This window comes from Gracilinanus agilis, chromosome 3 (genome assembly GCF_016433145.1).
Source record: "Gracilinanus agilis isolate LMUSP501 chromosome 3, AgileGrace, whole genome shotgun sequence".
Lineage (NCBI taxonomy): Eukaryota > Metazoa > Chordata > Mammalia > Didelphimorphia > Didelphidae > Gracilinanus > Gracilinanus agilis.
The window spans coordinates 266633834-266648318 of record NC_058132.1 but is presented as its reverse complement, the minus strand read 5'-3'; the positions used below and the strand labels follow the sequence as shown (position 1 = coordinate 266648318).

Genomic DNA, 14485 nt, shown 5'->3' with positions numbered 1-14485 from the left:
TTCTGCTTCTTTTCAAAATTGGGAAAATTCTTGGCTAGGCTCAGTCCAAGAAAAGAAATCTTTTAGCATCTTTATTCTTCTATATAATGCACATCACATACTGTATGTGACAAAGTCAAGAAAGATGAGTCCCTGATTCCCATTCATCCTATTCAACCAATTACTTGTCTTAGAATTCCTAAAACCTAGGAGAAAAGGAATTATCTTTCACATATCAGAAATGAACTACAGCATTTAAAAGAAAAACTTATGAGACACACTTTTAGGGGGATCTGAGTTACTATGTTATCTGTACCCCTGTTCCCATAGCTGTTCTGGGTAAGAGAAGTCTTCTGAGCTGACTAGTCACTTAGTTGAAAACCATTTTCAATACTTCTGAGACCTCTGTTGAGTAACCACACACTTTCCACCAGACCCTTGGGAAATTTCTGCTTTAATTCTTCCAATAGTCTTTTTCATCCAATAATGATGCCTTGTAGAGACTGATGAATATGATATAAAATAAACAGGTTGATGATATACAATAAATGGGAGAATCTAATCTTATTTACTTTTATATTATTTATTAATTTATTACACAAAATTTGTCACATATAATGTTATATAGAAATTCATTTACAACTAGTTATAATTATATTTTATTTTTTCAAACCTCACAAGTAATTGATAATATAGAAGGAGAATAGAACTCTAAAATACCCCAAAATTGAGTCTTAATTTTCCTTTTGAATGCCATTCCCACACTTTTAACTGATTACTGGATATCTCTGCCTAGATGGTCTGTAGTCATCTCAAACTTAACATAACCAAAAGAGATCTTTATGTTCCTCCAAAAAACAAAATCTCTCCCCCAAATTTCTCTCTTTTTGTAGATGGTACCCATCAACACCATCCCCTTTACCCTTCATGTAGCTTTCACTAAAAAGTCAAGATGTCTTGCTACTGCTATTATTATTCATGACATTTTATTTCTAACTTCTGTGATTTTGCAAAGGTGGCTGCCCAATGATTTGATGTACTCCTTTTTTTAAGTCAAGGTTCAGGCTTGGTTAATTAAAAAAAAATATTTCAAAAGTAAAAAAAAAAAAAAGATGCAAAAAAGTATTTAGAAAAAATTTTATTCTAATAGCAAAGATTGAACATATTTTGCTATATGCCATAAACTTTAAACTCTACAACAGTATTTTTCCCTTGAAGTAGTTCTTATATTCTTTTGATGCTGGCAAGGAGGTACTCTCAAATATACCACATAATTTTTTTAAACCAAGTAAAATAAACTCACATTTTCTTTTTTTTAATTTTATTTTTTAATTCTGCACTTTAAAAAACATCAGAAGAAAAATCAGCACTTCTGGGTATGAAGAAAAACAGGAAAAAAGATAATTGTATGTGAAACTGTATACAATATATACAACTTGTTTTTTTAAAGGTACACAACAGCTGTCTTTTTGTATTTACTTATAAAATTCCTTCTTTTCTGTACTGTGAATTTTTCTGAAATTCTATAATGTTCCTATATTTTTTCTTTGTGCAATAATAAACTAACTACTATCTTTCCCTTGAATCCTCTTCCCCCCCCCCCCCCCATAGAGTGAATTTGCATATTTTCAATGATTCTTCCTCACAATGGTGAGAAATTCATAGTTATGAAACATTAAGTTTTTAACCCCTTTGGAAGATTTAAGAATGGTAATCAAACAGTAAGATAGCCCTAACAACTGTACTTAAAAGCTAACTACTGTGTATGATATCAGTCTCTAGGTTCATCCCACTGGGAAACAAACAAATAGTTTGATGCAAACTAGACTTTAGGCAAGTGCTTTTCAAAGAAGTTTTGAAAACAGGTCTGATAGGATAAAAGGAAATAATGGCTCAAGATAAGATGGGAAACAGTTGAGAATTCTATTTATAAAATTTCAAATGATTCTAGTGAAGAAAAGAGGGAGCTATTTAAAAAGATCAATGTTTTGGCAAAAGCTCGGCTGCCATAAAAAATAAAGTTTAACCAAAAAAAGGCATATCTAGTGNAATAATAAACTAACTACTATCTTTCCCTTGAATCCTCTTCCCCCCCCACCCCCCATAGAGTGAATTTGCATATTTTCAATGATTCTTCCTCACAATGGTGAGAAATTCATAGTTATGAAACATTAAGTTTTTGACCCCTTTGGAAGATTTAAGAATGGTAATCAAACAGTAAGATAGCCCTAACAACTGTACTTAAAAGCTAACTACTGTGTATGATATCAGTCTCTAGGTTCATCCCACTGGGAAACAAACAAATAGTTTGATGCAAACTAGACTTTAGGCAAGTGCTTTTCAAAGAAGTTTTGAAAACAGGTCTGATAGGATAAAAAGAAATAATGGCTCAAGATAAGATGGGAAACAGTTGAGAATTCTATTTATAAAATTTCAAATGATTCTAGTGAAGAAAAGAGGGAGCTATTTAAAAAGATCAATGTTTTGGCAAAAGCTCGGCTGCCATAAAAAATAAAGTTTAACCAAAAAAAGGCATATCTAGTGAGCTTAGATTTTTAAAAGATATATTCACAGTGATGATAACCAGGTTTATGATAACAATAATAATGTGCCTGTAAAATCCAAACCATCATACATGAAGAAGCAAAGTAGGGAAATGCCATCCAAAGTATTGTAGAATGAAGGCATTCCATGAGCACTGAAACAATTATTAATAGAGGATTCACTAGATTCCTGAAACACTGGCAAATTGGGCTTCCTCCAAATTTAAAAGCATATTCAAGATAGAATAAGGGTTATAGACTGACCATATTTAAACTATATTTTAAACCATATTAAAACCACATATTTAAAAAAAATGATTATTAGCGTAACATAGAGAAGAGTGGTGTTTCATATTCTTATATTGCAAGAAAGTTAAGACATCCCAGAACAAATCAAAATGATACTTTAAACCTTACAACTGTTTCAAGGGAGTGGTGACCATCAGTGTGGGATAACTATAAACATGCATGATTATTTTCATCATGTACCAGCATAAGATCATAACAAAATTCAAATATTTTAGAACTTATAAATAAGGGCTCCATATTCCTTTTTATCAATACCTCATTTCCAAGTCACACATATTGCAGACCAAATCAATACAGCCATAAGAAATAACTTGATCCCCAAATCTAGATTAGAGAGGAGTTACTAAAAACTTGAAGAGGCAAAACTTGAGGAACTGAGGGCAGCTCAGTGGTTCAGTGGATTGAGAACCAGGGCAAGATTGGGGAGGTTCAGGGTTGAAATCTGGCCTTGAACACTTTCTAGCTGTGTGACTCTGGACAATTCACTTATCTCCTAATATTGCCTAGCCCTTACTTCTCTCTTATGCCTTGGAACCCATATTGATTCTAAGACAGAAAGTAAGGGTTTAAAAAAAAGTTGAGGAACTTAAAATCACTGAAATTTAGTCTTGAGGAATCCCACCTACCAACAAAATGGATAAACAGAAATGATACCAATATCCCAAATGGCACTAAAAAGTCAATAGACATACTTAGTCTAGAATTCTGAAAAGCTATGGGTGAACTTAAAAGCATAAACCAAAGTAACAGAATGACTATTCCATGTCGGTTTAATTTTTAAAAACTGTCATTTGATGTTACCATCACAAATGAGCACATTTCCCCCACAATGTTTTCTAGAAAGCGTAAAACTGTTTTGGGACTTGCACACTACAGTATTGGTGATGGAGAAAGTCAGGGTAAGAGTCACAGGAAGAAAGAATTATCAAGGAATACTCTTAAGGCTAAGTGAAACTTCCTATATGTATTATCACTTTCACAAAAGTGTGAACTCCCAAAGAGCACAAGAGTCCCTACCTGTTTGCTTTTCTATTTGTATTTCCAGTGCTTAATAGTTTGTACCTAGTGAGCTCTTAAATGGTTTTTCATTCATTTCATTCATTTATCTACAAAAGGCAGTGGGGTTGGAAAAAAATTGATAATTGTTGGTTTAAACTCTCTACTTTAGGACCTAAAATACAAAGAAAGTATTCTGCCAGCTTCCCCTAAAATCCAAGAATAAATTCTCCATCTTTCTTCAAGAAGGCATAAAATATCTACTATCAGTAATCTCTCCAAACATAAGCCACTTAAGTCCTTATGTAACATATATGAAGCATTCACAGCTTGCATTGCTAAAAAAAACTATAAATGTTTACAAGAAAACAACATATTGGTTGAGGAGCAAAATGGTATGTAAGACTATCCCAGGAATATAATTATTACCAATTTCAAAATTATAGAAAAATTATAGAATTATAGAACACCCCAAAGCTTCAAAGTAGTTACATTATCAGTTACAAAAAAGTCTTTAACTCAATTGTGTACTTATGGCCTATTTCTGTACTACAAATAGATAAAGCAAACCCAAGCATGGTAAGAACAATAGACCACAAGGAAAATGGTTCTCTAAAACATGCCATCCAGTCAATAGCATTTGTTAAGTGCCTGCTATGAGATAGGCAATGATAACATTAAGAGCAATTCATATAGAAATGACATTTCCAGAGAGACAGGCTAAGTCCATTATGATTCTGCCAATTCTTAAACATATATAATCTCTACTGAAAAAGAACTAAGTATAGCTTTTAAATTAAGGAGGTAGTTGAACAAAGTTTCATTGATCACCTGATGTACATGGATCACATTGAGCTATATTGCCACAGTGTTACTAAATGGAAAGAGGTGTTATAGATAAAGAATATCTCAATTCATCAAGGTATAGGACAAAGACTCTCATAATTCCCTGAGCACAAGTTAGAGGAATGGGGTTCTAAAAACAAGCTTAGTTAAAGAATGTAGATCTATATGAATTTAGGAGGTAATCTCCTGAGTTCCGTCCAATGCCCTATTCTTTTTTTTTTTTTTTGACAGTTAAAAAAAAATTAAGACATTGATGGCACTTTATTCAAATTTGCAAATGGCATCAATCTTGGAAGCAAAATGATTGTAAATCATAATCTGGATCCAAAACTACCTCAATAGACAAATGATGAGATGAACTTGAGATGAAATTATATAATGATTTATGAAAAGTTCCACATTTAGGTTCAAAATTTTAACTGCAGAAGTAGAAGATGGAAAAAAATAGCTTAACACTTTGTGTTGAAAAGCCTCAAGGTTTTAATTAAAAATATTTTAATAATATGTCAAGTTAGAAGTAACCTTCAAAAATTATTAAATCTTAAGCAACATCATTAGATACACAGTATTCTAAAAAAGGAAGTACTCTATCTGGGCTAGTATACGTAAATATACGCAATATTATTCTGGATGCCACATTTTCAGGGTTGGAAGTATTATAAAATAGAAGGGCAACCAGGATGAAATGGAGAAATCAAGATTATAAGGGGTTGCCATAAAAAGTATTAGGATTAGAATTGTTCCAGGTAACTCCAGAGGAAAGGATTTGAACTACAATGGATAGCAGTTATAGAGAGCCAGATTTTTGATCAGTATGGAAAAGATCTAACAATTAAAATAGTCCAAAAATTAAACAAACTGCCTCACAGAAGTGTATTCTCCATCACTGAAAATGTTGAGATAGAGGTTGGAAACCATTTTAGGGCATGTCATAGAAGACACGTATGTACTTAGCAGCATATAGGACTTTGAATGATCCTTCCAATGCTGATATTTGGTAATAATAGAAAAGCTGTGTGGCATAATGCAAAGGAAATCTGTACTGTATTACTTTGTATATATTTTGTACTTATCTTACATGGACTTGAAGTCAGAAGACTTGGGTTGGAGTCCCAGCACTGACAATTATCATGTGACCTTAGACAAGTCACTTAACTTCTCTGAGAATCAATTTCCTAATCTGTAAAACAGGGAAAATAATAATTTACACTACCTACCTCTCAGGGATGTTGGAAGGAAAGCACTTTGTAAACTGTAAAATGTCATATAAATGTGATCTAGTCTTCTTGTCAATGCTACTTTCATTACCTAAGTAGTGACTCTTAGCTCATGTGAATCTTTTTTTTACCTTATTCAAGCTACCTTTATTTTTATTTGTTTCACTCTCCTCTCCCCCATGCCGTTGTCCTTCCTGTTAATTTCTGAGATTCCAAAGCCGTGGATATAAAATATTAGCAGCACTATATGATTCATAAATACTAATAAAATGTTTGGATTAGCAAAAGTTACTCCTTCTTACCTCCCAAGTAATAGAATTTATTTTCCTCTGGGGTTCTATGTTTGACATTATAAATTTATTTAACATTATAAATATTGCTAAGTTAGAATAAAATCCTCTTTGACACTGCTTCAAGTGACTCACTACATGCATTCAAGTCACTATTTTCCTTCTTGTAAATCTTTCTCCAAACCCATTTACTGGTAATAAAAATTATTTTATGATATAAATAGTAATGTCAATTATAATTAGTACTTGTCTAGGATTATGAGCCCTTAGAGCAATCAGCTGGTCATCAGAGAAATCAAACAATCATGCCTTGGAAAAGAGAACTGATTCATCCACCTTTGTATAAAAGTTCTGTTAAGGTTTGATGTAAATCTTTCATTGATGTAAATCTTTCAGTGTACATAGAAATAAGCCAAATTCATGGCATAACCTATAAGAGAAAAATATTTGTTGTTGACAAGCTCTTTTCATTAAGTAGAAAAAACCCAGTGAAAATGTGTTTTTGTTTTATTGAATAACCTGTATCTGAAGAAGCTACATTCATTCAATCTGCAACCACTGACCACTATTACTATCCCTTCAGAGTACAGGGTGCTTTGGAGGTATAAAAGGAGTAAAAGTCAGAGTCCCCAGTCTTAAGTAATTTACAGTAGAGTATGAGAAATGAAAACAGAGACATACTAGAGAATAATTACAAGGGAATATGAAGATATGCTAGATATTTGGAAAACTCATATAAGGAAAAAGATAAGCATAGGGATGGTAATGAAAAGTTTCTTAGAAATGAGTTGTGATTCAAATCTTATGTAGAAACTAGAAAATCACAGATTTATAGTTAGTCAGAAGAGACCCTGGAGTTCATCTATTTGAGTTTTTTCATTTTATATAGAAAGAAGCTAAGGTCAGGAGAGGTTAAAAGTGACATGCTTGTGACCAAATAAATAGGAAGAAAAAGAAATGGAATTTGAACTCCAGAGGAAGTATTCTTTCTACTTCAGCAATAATATGAGTATTTCATCATAATTAAATGATTAAATACACAAATACTGGAATAGTCAGGAAGAAGGTAACTTCCCTTAATTTTTATATATACTTGTGGAATTTAACTTTATTATATTTGGCTTTGATGAGAGGTAATAGTTCTTATGCTAATTTTTTAACTTTAAATTCTTTTTATTTTTGTTGATGTCATACTTTATTATATTTCATTTTATATATTAGAAACTAGAGTAATATATAGTTTGCCCAAAGGATAAAAAATTCATTGTTTTCTTTATCCTTCTGAACTGCTTCTAAATAAATTCAAGGTTGAAAGTAAACAAGTTCATTTTCTATTAAACATCTGAGTTTAAGATTTTTAGAACTATTTGAAAAATCAAATGCACAATCTATGTTTGCTTTAAAAAATATACCACTTATGACAAAAATACCTGGTAAATTAAAGTGATTATACTTTTCATTAAGTTTATAAAAAGAAACATTAAAATTCAAGAATTAAGTTAAATTTTTAAAAAACGAGAAAAATCCATTAACCTTAAAAATCAATTCATAAATCTGAATATAGCTGATAATCACCTTGTGGTTGGAAGTAGGGAAAAGAAGGTTTTGATCAACATTTCAGAAAAAATAAAGTTAGGGGACCATCACTAGCAGCAAAGAGTCCTAAGAGTCATATATCTGAGAACCAATTTTGTTCCCACAGGCTTGCCACTTGTGCCAACAGAAAAAAGCTGAATTTTGTGAAGCAGTGAGTAAGTCAATTTTCCTCATTCCCCCTTATAAGTCAATCAACAAAATGGTTGTAATTTTATAAATTACTTTTTTGGGATTAGTTCTGGAGACTGACAGATATGTTGATCTGAGACACTATGTTGTCTAAACAGACCTCCAAAAGAAGACAAAAATGAAAGGAAATGTATTTCTTAAGCTTTCTTAATAATTTACATTAAAAAGCCAGGGATAGTACAAGTCTATAATCCCTGCTACTAGGAGGCTTGAAGCTAGAGGATATCTTGAACTTTGGCACTAATTTGGTGCCCCTGCCCCCAAACCAAGGGTATCCATACTAAGTTTGACATTAATTTGGTGCCCCTGCCCCCAAACAGAGGGTCAATCTGATGGTTTCCCATGGATGGAGGAACTGGCCCAGGTTAGAAATGGAGAAGATCAAAGCTCATGTGCCAATCAGACTGCAACTGGCTGATGAATGACTTTTGAACTTCTGGCCTGGAGAGTAGGGATATGAATCTTTTAAATAAACAAATGAACAAATCATTTCAATAGAATATAAGCTCCTTTAGAGCACAGTCTATTTCATTACTTTTATTTGTGATTAAGATACAACAAGCTTACAGATAAGTGTAAAAAGAGAATGTAGTCAAAATAAAAAAAAAGAGATGGAATAGCTTGCATATGACATCTCATAAAGGCCAAGTACAGCTGGCATTATAGAGGGCAGAAACAGAAGTTTCAGATTGAAGAGGACTTTAAAGTCCAAACAGTGGTGCTTGTATTATATCCTAAAACAACAGAGAGCCACAGAAGCTTTCAGGGCAAGAACACATTATGTGAGGACCTGTAGTTTAGGAGTATCAATTTTGTAGATATGTAGAAGGGACAATGTACAGGGTAGAGACAGGAAGCTAGAGAAACTATAAGGAAGCAATTGCAATAATCAGTGTTAAAGGTGATAAAGGCCTGAATCACGATAACTATAGTATAGCTAGAAAGAAGGCAATAGATGTGAGAGGTGTTGAGGATTGGATGGAACAAGACTTGACAACTGACTCGATACGAGAAGTAATTGAGAGATAAGAGTTAAGGATAATTCCTGTGTTGCCCATCTGATGACTGGAAGAATGGTAGTGCCCTCTATAGAGGGAAGTTAAGGAGCAAGATGAGGTAAGGGGGAAAGATAATGAATTTTGTTTTGAAAATGTTGTTTGAGAGGCCTAAAGGATATCTAGATGGAGTTAGCTGGCATTTGGAAATGCAGAAGTGGTGCATTTAAGTAAATGCTTATGAAAATCAGTTCAGTCAGTAACTTTTTACTATTATATATAAATTGCAAAGAATTATATGAATAAGTGCATATATAAAATGATATAATTAATTTAAGTGATTGAGGCTCCCTACAAATGTGTGGGAAATCACAGTATGCTATAATGAATACATTAATGCAAGAAAGTTTGAAAGACTTTAAGGGTAACATTGCATTTGCATAACTTTCCCTAAATACATTGTCTCATTTGAATAGTTCCTAAATAATTTTAATAACAATTTTTTAAAAATAGAATCATGTCTTTATCTTTATCTTATAAAATCTGCTTCAATGTTTCTCCCCACTCAAAAGGTCACAGCTATAAAATCTTCTATCTATATACAATAGGTAAAGATGTGTGTGTATGTATGTGTGTGTGTGTGTATGCATTTATTGGAAGTTCCATATAATGAACCGAAACTGAAAAAAAAGTATCTCAAGATGATTCTATATCACTAAACAGTTATTTCTGGCCATTGGGAAACTTTAGTCTTTCTATATATTTTTGTCCTTTATCAACATAAAACTGACTCATTTTATTAATTCATAAGCTGTGGCAACAAGAGGATTTTGATGAATTTTTCATGACAATGACATTTCAAAAACATGTTTTAAACCAGCAGCTAGGTGGCTCAGTGGACTGAGAGTCAGGCATAGACACAAGAGGTCCTGGGTTCAAATCTGGCCTCAGACATTTCCTGGCTGTGTGACCATAGGCAAATCACTTAACTCCCATTGCCTAGCCTTTACTGATCTTCTACCTTGGAATTGAGACACAGTATTGCTTCTAAGACAGATGGTAAGGATTTTCATTTTAAAACCCCAACCACCTAGACAAGAAAAACTTGTCATGTTGACATGCTACTTTATGCCAAAATATGAAGAATTTAACAAGATATTCCCATACAGGATCCTAAATAGATGACCCTGTAATACAAAGTTAAAGAAAAGTATTCACCACACGTGTTGATGGTGGAGCTGAGCGAGGCAGCTCCAGTGGACAGGCTGCCTTTGGAAACTGCTGAAGCCGCAGAAGGTGGAGAAGGCGTCGATGATGAAGTGGGTGCAGTGGAGGAGGCCGTCGTTGATGTTAACCGCTCTCCAGACTCCATATCTAAAAGAAAAATAGCCAAACACTTAATTTTCAGGGCTAAGCATTGAACAATTTATTAATTGGACTAAGGGAAATCATATGAAGCATAAATGTTTTAAGGAATATAACTTTATTAAGAAATATCTAAGCTTTTTAGTCAACACTGCTATAAATTCAGATCATTAAGAAATATTTCTACAGGAACAAAATAGTCAATTTAGAGTTGAAAAAAATTGTAACAATGAAAAATCTGTACAAATATGCCAAATCATCACATACTTACATATTTGTGATATATATGTGTAATCAAACATGCCACATATTCAACTCTGGTTTCTAAATCTTAATAAATTGTATACACATTTATTGGTACATCCACAAAAAGTAGGCTATTATCACTATATCATTTAAAAAAAACAATGTTTCAATATACCTAAACTTTTCCATTTATCACTTCCCAATGACACACATCATTTGAATGAATCAAGGAAATTCCAACAACCATTAAACTCCCAATCCTACAACTACAGAGATAAATTTGATTATAGGCTCAAATTAGACTGACCTAGTGTTCTCTTCTTAAATATGTATCACCTGCTCCTCTGCCCACCATCCAGAGGACCTTCACCTTGAGTAGGCTGAGTCCATTCGTGACAACTCAACAGGTTAATGTCTACTGAAAAAGCCTTATGAGAGTAACTGGGCTTGTTAATTCTGATGAAACCTAGTGGCTGTAGTTAAAAGGTGACTGAATAAAGGGATCTAAGGAGTTACCTCAAGAAGAGGTTCTGTCATAAAGGAGAACAAAATCTTCAAGAATAGTCACATGGTATACAGGTGTCCCATGGGACAAGTTGTTGTAGGAGCCAAATTTATATAATGTATTGTATTGTTCTTCAAGAGAGAAAATAAAAAAGAGCAGTAGAAGCTCCTTTGGCACACAGTGTATCCAAAATTTTTCTTTACCAACACCAGATCCTTTTCTTTCCCTTCCATCTGTTAATGGCTTGGCCCACTTATTTGCTATTTCTCTATTTAATGTGATTTATGTCCTTGAAGTCTTATTGATAAAATATTAGTGTTGTAGGCTATTTGGCATTTCAGATTAAATGTTTTATTTTACATATGCATAACACCCAAATGGAAATACATAAGATGTTCACTGATCAAGCAAATGGACAAGTTGAGTGAGCTAATGGAGAGATATCATGGAGATTAGTTGGGAAGTCTAATTCAGAGGAATTGGAGATGGAGCAGGGAAAACAGGAGACAGAGAGTGTGCCAACAGAGTACATATATCCAAAATGCTGCCAGAGTAAATGGAAGACAGAAATGCTCTACACCTAGGTGATCAGAAGGACTGACCTTGCTGGAGTAGGAATTAGTACAGACACTTCAATCAGGGAGTCCAATATCTGACAGTCAGAGAAATAGACTCCAACCCTCTGGCCCAAAAGGACAAATCAATTCCAGGGCACTAAATGCTATAGGGAGATAGAAAGTTTAGATTAAGACATGATGCCTAACCTCACAAATCTTACAATCTATTGAGGGAGCTTATAAGTCCAGGAGCTGACTTAATCCTTTAGAAACTGAATGTTGGACTGCTTAGATAGGCGGTATACCAACCTTGCACTAGAAGAGGTAATTTAAAAATAAAAGTTTCAAATCCATAGTGAAATGGTCCCTCTATCACTCTAGTACTCAGCAACATAGTTGTGGCCATTTCAACCTCATTTCAGAAGTGATGGTCACACAAAGAAATAATTAATGAAATTCAAACTCTAAATCTTTAGGTGCATCCACAATGCCTTTTACACAGACAGTGACACAGATGATCACAAGTTTATGCTTGGCACACTTGCTGGGACCATTATTGTTAAGCCTTCCAATCTTGTGAAGTCTAGTTACTTTTCTCTATATTTTGGCACTGCTGTCAATTCAAGTGATGAATTTTTCAGGACAATCAACAGATAATGGTATTGCTGTGATGAGTCTGTCCATATCCTTGTAGAATTTTTCATTCTCCTCATCAGTATTCACCATGGTGAGGGCATATGTGCTAATGATGGCTGCATAACACTTCTGTTTTAAGGGCAGGCTTTGGGTCACCAGACAGTCACTAATGAGCTTTGAGACATGTGGCTGTCTGATTACAAAGCCGTTGGCTGACACCTTTCACTACAAAGTGTTCTCATCAATAAGTCTAGTTTCACCAAATGCAAAAATATTGATTTTGAACCTGGATCATTTGTGGGATACACCACCCATTCTTTCTGAGTGGTTAGTGTTCTTATCCCATGACATCCTGATACTGATGACTGCTAGCTATTTTCATTATAAAAGTTCACTTTCTACTTTCTTTTATACAAAAGGATGAAAATCATTTTGTGGGACTTTTTTCTGGCATATGATATATAAAATAAGGGTATTTTTCACTAGTCCTTTCTATAGGTAAAGTGAACAGTTGTTTAAATTTCCAAAACAAAACAACAACCAATATCCCATACTATAGGATTTTTACTTCAGAATAACCAAGTGTTAATATAAAATACAAGTGAAAATCACAGAAACTAAGTTCTTTTGCACAGTTATAGTATGAAGTCAGGCCTTCAATAATAATTAGATAGTTCAAGTTCTCCCCCCTAAAGTCTATAATACTTAGGGCTCGGCCAAATAAGTTCTTGCCATTTAAATAAATGTCATTAGGAAAGGTGCAATTTCTATATAAAGTTTATATAATTATTTGAGCTTTTTGTTACAAAATGGTTCAAAGTCTCATTATGGCATGGAGTTGGCTCTTAGCTTTGGAAATAAATGCAAGCTCCAGTAAAATTTACCAAGTAGAAATGACTTTTAAGTATAGGCCCAATGAAATACTATGCAATAGTTTTCTAAGGACTAGCCTCCCTAAATGTGGAAACATCAATCATCAGGTTGGTCACAAGGAAACAATCCTTTCGAACAGCAATGCTTTGGCACCACAAAAGAATGACCCTTCTCTCTGAGAGCATGGTTGCCCTCTCTGATGTCAACCTCAAAATTAGGAATAAACTTTTTTTGGACTAATTTGTATTTTGGTGAAGTACCATCTCTTATGGGAGTAATTAGTTTCGAAAACTTATTACTGACTGTGTAGTATAATATGTATGTACTTGTCCTGAATTTGCCTATAAGTTTCAATGGCTGTCTAATAGGTGCTAAATGCTAGTTAAACTGAACTTGCCCTTCCAAGGAGGATAATACCATCTTTTTAGTCTGTTCTCATCTCTCAGTCCATTCTCTAATGATCTGATCATTGAAATGCCATTCTCTAAACTTTCTCCAGAATGTGCTATTTTTAAAAAGTCTTTAAAGGTTATGTTATGTTGTATTTGTGTTTATTTCAATTTATAATAAATATAATTGAATAACAATATCTAATGAACCTACTTTGAAACTATTTACATTTAAATAAATGAAACTCAGTCCACAAAATGTCATTCCTGTTTATGTTTCTTTTGGTAAGGTATCCCTATTCTTCTGGTTTTGCTTTTTTTTTTTTTTACTTGCATATTCCACTGAGCTCTTTCCTCATTTGTTTATACTTATCAGTCTTAATTGTATTATATGGTATTCTATTTCATTTGTGAACTTATTTAATCATTTCTTCATTATTAGACATTTAGGCTTCTGGTTTTTTACAATTACAAAGTTAAGAACTAGTGAAAATTTCTTAAAGATAGCTTGTTTTAAAATTGCATATTCTTAACAATTATACCAATCTTATAACAGTCTTGAGACAAAGTAATGATAGCTAACATATTATCTGTAGTTCAGAAGCACTATGACATCTATGATATTTTTTTCCTTGGGTTTCCAAGTCCCTTCTTAATGATGCTGAGTATTTTGCTGACCCAAATAGTTAGAGTACATAACTGATCAATATACTCTAGGGACAATGAATTATAATAATAATTTCATGGTTTTTTCTTAACCTGAACTGATGATTTGGACTCTATCCTTCTCTCTAAAGTACCTTAAAATGGCTCACAGTCATATTGATACACAAATTTTCTGCTTATTCATATAGTTTCCCAAATTCTTTTATAGTTTATTTTACTACCTTGAACTTGGCACTCATAAACACTCTAAAAAGTCTTACTGTGCATTCCTCCCTTCAAAATTTTTTG

The 14485-nt window shown here is 33.2% G+C and overlaps 1 protein-coding gene across 1 annotated transcript in view; it reads right to left on the bottom strand.

Moving 5' to 3' along the window:
• Positions 1 to 10334, bottom strand: part of BAZ2B (bromodomain adjacent to zinc finger domain 2B) — a 165489-nt gene extending 155155 nt beyond the window's left edge. Inside the window, exon 1 of the mRNA XM_044669110.1 lies at positions 10179 to 10334. Coding sequence (XP_044525045.1) covers positions 10179 to 10332 — 154 coding nt within the window. The 5' untranslated portion in view covers positions 10333 to 10334. The remainder of the gene's footprint in view (positions 1 to 10178) is intronic.
• Between the last annotated feature and the right edge of the window lie 4151 nt (positions 10335 to 14485).